Raw genomic sequence first — 6,949 nt, forward strand, 5'->3', positions numbered from 1 at the left:
AAATAAACGTTTCCGGTAATATTTTTTCATTGTTTTAATGGTCACTGTAGTGGCTATATTCATTTCATTCAAGTTCTCTCTTTCTCTTATATTTAATATAACCACACTACAGACTAGGGTTGCCAACCGTCCCTTAAAAAACGGAATCGTCCCGTATTTAGAAACAAAAGTACACGTCCCGTATTGAGCTGAAAAGGGACGCACTTTGTCCCGTAATACAGTGAGAATCAAAAGTAGTCTATAAGTTTTAATGTAATTAACGCTTTGTTTGAAAACATAATTCCCAGCTCCGCTCCTGCTTTGTGACCAATGAGCTGACAGCACACTTATGACAATTCGAGTATGACAATTCAGATTACCGCTCATCTCATTGGTTGAGGAAAGGTCGCTTGCGGAGAAAATACCGGAAGACAACAGATGACCACAACAAAAAGCATGGCCAACAGGGAAACAAACGCCGACACTGCGGTGCAAGTCTCAGACGACAGTACACCTGAAGCTGGGCAAACACTGTGCGATTTTCAAACTGCACGATTGGCTCGCAGGGGTTACGGTGTGTTCACACCGAACGCGATGGACGCGAACAAAAACGCCCCAAACGCCCCTAATTTGACGCGTGCACATTCGCGTCTCAACGCGTGTCCAAGAAAAATCCATCGCGCTTCAAAATATGATATTTTGACGCGCGTGAACCGGAAATGTGGGAGGGATGTGGGAGGAAGTTGTGCCAGACCGGTATCTTTGCAAGATGGCAGCTGTCGAGTTAGCGCTTGAAGAGAGAGTCTCCCTTCTCTATATACTGTGGAGAGCAGAGCAGCGGCGTAAAAGACGCCCTCGCCGTACCTGGGTCCATCAGGTCCTCCAGAGGCGTGAGCAGTTTGGTGAGTTTCACCATTTGCTCCAGGAGCTGCGCCTGGATGACGGCCGATTTCAGCGATATCACCGTCTTTCACTCGGCCAGTTTGAGGACCTGCTTTCCCGGGTCGGTCCCAGAATCGCCCGCCTAGACACCAACTACAGGCGCTCAATCCCACCTGCAGAGCGCCTGTCCATCTGCCTGAGGTTAGTAAAAGTATTTAATACGGTAGTCCTTTATTGATACCTGTGCTAATATATGCTAAACTATCCATTTATACACTGCTAACGTGGATGTGCTATGCTAACAGTGAATGCTCGGTTTTTACTGAAAGCAAACTGTGGTACGGAGACGACTGTTTATAATATTTCTAGTGATACTCAGAAGGTCTCATCAAGTCCCGATTTAATTCGATTTATGCTGTTATCAGTGTTTGCAATGATAGCATGGCTGTGGTGTCATATCAATGTATGCGCTCGGTGTTTGCTGATATCAAACTGTAGCATTAGGACCACTGAGTTAACCTTTGTAGTGATACTCACTCCTTTTTATTTAGACCTGGTTTAATTCTGGGATAGTTGAATATTTGTATATAATCACCGCAGACTGTTTTAGATTATATCTAATATATATCATGTAATTATCCTTATAATTACAAAAGGTTTTATGTAAGATTTATGTTTTGCAATTTGTAATTTTGGAATTTCAATAATGTATTTTGTAACTGCAGTACACATAATACTCATTTTAAACAATTTTGTCCAGGTTCCTTGCCAGCAAACAACTCCTCCAGAGAGGCTGTCCTGGTGAGGGAGAAATTCATGGCTCACTTCTCAGCGGAGGGAGCTGTGTCTTGGCAACCAAAGGAGTAGCCTGTTTGAAGTCCGAGTGACTTCCCCACAACGGCTCTTTTAAGAGCCACCCACAAACCTCTAAAGAGTGTTCCTGTCCTTTTAATTTTTTCTTAATAAATGGAGCTCTACTCCAAAATAAACTAACCTCTTTTTACTCTCTTAAGTAACTTGTCTTCACTATGTTCCTATATACAGTGTGGTGCAAAAGTTTGGGCAACCTTATTAATAGTCATTATTTTCCTGTATGAATCACTGTTACAATGAAAAATGTCAGTTAAATATATCATATAGGAGACACACACATTCATATACACTAAATATTTATTTCATTTCTCTTTTTTTGTGTCGCCAATTTATGCACCTGCTTGATTTAAACACTTATTGCACACTTTCTGTAAACTGCATTTCACTTCTCAAATATCACTGTGTGTGTCTCCTATATGATATATTTAACTGACTATTTTTATTGTGACAACCAGTGATTTGTACAAGAAAATAATTACTTTTCACAATGTTGCCCAAACTTTTGCATCCCACTGTATTAGTATGTTTTGTCATTAGTATAATATGAAATAAATTCTACTTGTGTCAAGTCGGGTGCCAATATTTGCTGTGTAGTAGAACAGAGACATTTTGTCATTATAAATGTTTATTTGAAAAAATATAAATTCATTAACAAAAACATTTATCATAAATATATGAAATGTAACTATTTACAGAGAGACAGGAATAAAAAGGACCCAGCTTGGAGTGGAAGAGCCTCAGGGAGAAGGAGGAGAAAAATAAGAACGTTGTTTCTGCCCTGGAGAGCTGCTGCCTCATCAGAAAACTACTGATCATTAGGGTCCAATGTTTCCAAATTTAACACAGCTGTGCTGTTTTGAAAAACTAATTTATAAATTTGAAATTTCACGAATTCTCGTGTCTGAGGCGGCATGCTCTCCAGAGCAGGAACAAGGCCGAGGAGGAAATGTTCAGTTGGAGACGGGCGTGGCCTCTTTAGGGACTCCAGGATGGCCAGCTCCACCGCTGATGGACCGTCCTGGGACCCGTCCCTCGCCCGCCTTCGAGCTGTCCTCCTCTGTGGGCCTGTAAAACACAGCACAAAACAACACAAAGTAATGAGAAGGCTGCTACTAGATTTTCATTTTCAAAATTGAAAAAAAAACATGATATAAACAGATTGGTTGTAGATATTTAGTAAAGGTGATCACAAGGGAATTCAAGCAAGTAAAAAGCTGTCAGTGCTTGATGTTCATACCTGTGGGTGCAGCAGCAGGAGCTGAGGGACCAGGGACTGGAGAGCCAGGAGAAGAGACAGCTGAGGACTCTGCTGCATGATTACTTGACTCTATCAAGACAATATTAGATGTTAACAGGTTGAAGACAATAGTCATAGAGAATATTATATTATTATATACTTATTATTATTATTATATACAGTGGTCTCTCATTTATTGCAGCACATGAACAGTAGTCACAGTTCTCACAAGTTGATTCTCAAAGTGAAAACCTTTGTCGATTTTAAAACGTAAAAGTATTATGCCGCGCTTTTTCTCCGTCTGCGGCGCCACTTTTGTGCGCCTTTTTTGCTCCCGGTGCAGGTGTGTATTTCCGAATGAGGCTCATAGTTATGAGTGTTTTTGTGCTGTTTTTTTCTATTGGACGTGATGGTTATCAAAACCAAACATGATAAGTTTGGCAAGCGCAGGAGACACGACACGGAGGAGATTTGTCATTTGGGCTGCAGAATGCAATGCGCATTGTTGAAAGCTGTACGGTGCAATAAAAAAAATCAGCGAAAAGGCGAGGCAGTGACGGATGAACAGCGGGACTACTGTATACTGTTTATTAATAAACAAAATATGTTCCTGTATGACAACACGCATAAATTAACTGCCTACATTAACTCAATGTAAACATACCTTCTGACTGACACTCCCCTGCTGCCTCTTCGGGCTGTCCCTGGTCCTGGGGGAGAAGTTCTCCACAGTCCGCACCATATTACCGCTAGTCTCCCGCGGGGTGAGGAAGGGGTCCAGAAACCCCATGACCGCGAAGAACTTCCATTTTCTCCCCGATCCTGCTGCAGACCCACTCCTCTTCTCCTTCTCTGCCTTCTTCTCCTTATTATAAGTGTCCCTGAGGCTCTTCCACTTTCTCCTGCAGATGTCCTCTGAATAAACGCATTATCTTGTTAGCGGAAAGGTATTTGTACATCAGTGGGAAAATAGCGGGACAGTAGGCGGGCTTGCTAGCTTTTGCGCGGGTTCATCGGGTCAGTCTGAAAATTAAAAAGAAGGAATGAACTTACCAGGTTGCCCGATCTCCTCACTTATGTGTCTCCAAGCTAGGTCCTTTTTATCCTGTCTCGGTAAAAGTAGTAGCTAGCATCGTATAGCTCCGGGTGATTAGCCACGGCACTGATTAGCTTTTCCTCCATACTGAATGAAGAATGAAGGGCTTTGGCTGGATCTGCCCCTTTGACCTAGGTCAGAGCCACGTCACCAGGCTCCTGATTGGTTGTCGCGGCGCGATTTGACGCTGGAGTTCAGATTTTTCCAACTCGAGCGGTAGACGCGAAACGCGCGTATGCACAAAATGCAACACAAAAACTCACGCGCGTGGTTTTATTCGCGAGTCAAACGCGCCAGACGCGCTACACTGACGCGCGTTTCACGCGTTTTGGCGTTTTCGCGACGCAAATCTGCTTCCGAATTTTCGCGGGACCCGCAATCGCGCGTCATCGCGCTTTTCCATTGACTTTACATGTAAACCTGACGCTCTATTCGCGTCCATCGCGTTCGGTGTGAACACACCGTTAGACGTTCGTAGGTCACGATGCAGGTCTCACACTATACCGCCCGATGCTCTGATGCGACCTGAGTCACACTGTGCGTCCATAAAATGAAGGTTATAACAGAAAATCTGTCGCTCGCTCTCCCTCTCTGTCTTTCACTCACACAGACACACACCACCATCAACTTTGCTAAATTGCTAATGAAAAACACTGATCAGGCAGCTGTGATTGAGCATGTAAATCCAACTATTTTCACGGTTGTTGTGGTCGTGATAATTTGGTGATGCCACATCGAAAAGGCTCGGATGAGCTTTCCAAAGTTCTACAAGTTGTGCCTCCATCGCTTGTGTCCAGATCACACGCTGCACAGCCGTCCGTCTTTTTCACCGACGTTTACGTGTTTGCGCGTGCGCAGTGTGAGCGGCTGCGGTGACACCCTCACGAGCGATTGATGATCGTGAGGTGTTAATCGCTTCTCGTTACCCCACGTATACTACACGATGCACGATGAAGGCCAAAATCGGGCCGATCACCAAATTGGTCGCACGACTCAAAAATCGGCTCAAAATGGGCCAAAAATCGCAGAGTGTGAGCCCAGCATTAGACCAGCAATGTTTGTTCCTCTCAGAGAAAGAAAAAAGGCTTCAAAAGTACAGGGAGGAATGGGAAAAGGAAAACACCTATAAAGCGCACTGCACTGTGTGCCGGCGCACTTTTTCCATAGGCATGCTTCTAATGGTGGGCACATGAAGAACAGGAGGGGCGTGAAAGCTCGGGGAACCCTTAACCAATTTTTGTCCACCAGGCCACGGCAGAAGCAGATATGGTAAACACTGGTTTGTTTGTTTTTAAACCCTCTGGTTAAGGTTAAAATGGGCATGTGCAGTGAATATCAGCGCTATGTGGCCAGAAGTGTGATAATATAATTTATTTTGTGTAATAAACAACTGCAAGGATATATTGCAACAAATAGATGAGTAATACATAAAAGTAATACATAGATGAATAATGATGATGAGTTATGATGCGTAATCATGGGAACAAGTGGGTTTACAAACGGGAGCAAAAGCTGAAATAATGCCTCTACTGAAGCCAATTGCACTAAATGCACTAAATGTGCACTGTTACAAGAATATTTTTCTTTCTATTGTTTTCTATTAATTTATATAATTTTAAGTTAAGCAGGACAGAGTTCTTTTAAAGAAAGATTTACTTTTATTCTCAAAAGTTAAGCATGACAGGCTTCTGTTTAAGAAAGAGACCTGTTTTATTGTGTTAATGTTGTCATTTTGAGCTAAAAATAAATGGCTAAATGATTTTTGTTTCCCATGTCTTGATATCACAAAGAATACGCGTCTACTTGAATCAAATTCAAGTCAAATGGTTAAAAAAATAATTTCACACACAAAAAAAGAGCTAAAAAATTCACCACACTGGGAAGGGTGAAGACAACTGGGTCGCCCGGCCCTGGCCACGAGGTGTCCCTTATTTATTTCTCAGGGAGTTGGCAACCCTACTACAGACAGACAAGCACCTGTGCGTTGTGGTTAACAACAACAACGGTAAAACCGTCGCTGTCCACTTGTTTATGTTCCACATAAACCTTTCACAATAAAGCTCAAGAGCCTGTTGAGACTTTTCAAAATAGACTGAATCACGCGAAATAGTATGCAGTATTTACGGATGAGAAGCAAAAAAGAGCCGTCAGGTGCTAAAAAAAATAAACCTTAAACTCAGACGTTAGAACAGGCTTTCCCCCGCAGCACGTCGTGTAATAAATACTCAAAAAGAAAACGGCGGCCTTTACAACATATGTCTAAAAATATATAGTTTCATGCATTGGTTAAAACACTCGACTCCAGCTACATGACGCGCAGCTGGAAACACTTCACGCAAGTCGAGCTGCCCGAGATTCACAGAATTTGCAGAAAATGTTAAATTTTTGTGATTTATAACGTTATTGGACAATATATGTCTTATATGGGGATATGAGATTTTGATCATATCGCACAGCCCTATTTGCATATGTGCAAGCGTGTTATGTAATCTGGGGCTGGAGTTTGGTGTTCTAGATACAATTTCATGGAAGCAAAAATAAGTTCATAAATATGTTCCTTTCAGTGGCCAAAATGAAGCAAAAATAAAATCATACAAATGACAAAAGAAAAACAAAAAACAACTAAGCAATGGCCAGTGAATTAATCCTTAATGTGAATAGATTGTTACACTGATCTGACTTCAAAAGAAGTTACTGGACTCAACTTTGATGCATGCATTAATCATATCCCTTAAGTACATCATATTCATTGCACAGATACAATTTTGTACATGTTTCACGGTACAATCACAGAGCACAGTTAACAGGTTATTGCCTGTAATATGACAAATATCACCTGAATGCTGTTTCATTACATTACTGATATATTACTGCATATTTAT

General features: G+C 41.9%; 1 protein-coding gene across 1 annotated transcript; it reads right to left on the reverse strand.

Moving 5' to 3' along the window:
* Nucleotides 1–553: 553 nt before the first annotated feature.
* On the reverse strand, nucleotides 554–6,031 carry LOC146514541 (uncharacterized). The gene is made up of 3 exons (XM_085167257.1): nucleotides 3,636–6,031; nucleotides 2,972–3,061; nucleotides 554–2,799 (listed from the first exon to the last, which is right to left on the reverse strand). Exons 1-3 carry the CDS (start codon nucleotides 3,759–3,761, stop codon nucleotides 2,710–2,712), a joined length of 306 nt encoding a protein of 101 aa, XP_085023383.1. The 5' UTR covers nucleotides 3,762–6,031; the 3' UTR covers nucleotides 554–2,709.
* Nucleotides 6,032–6,949: the final 918 nt, after the last annotated feature.

Source organism: Neolamprologus multifasciatus, chromosome 7 (genome assembly GCF_963576455.1).
Source record: "Neolamprologus multifasciatus chromosome 7, fNeoMul1.2, whole genome shotgun sequence".
Taxonomy (NCBI): Eukaryota; Metazoa; Chordata; class Actinopteri; order Cichliformes; family Cichlidae; genus Neolamprologus; species Neolamprologus multifasciatus.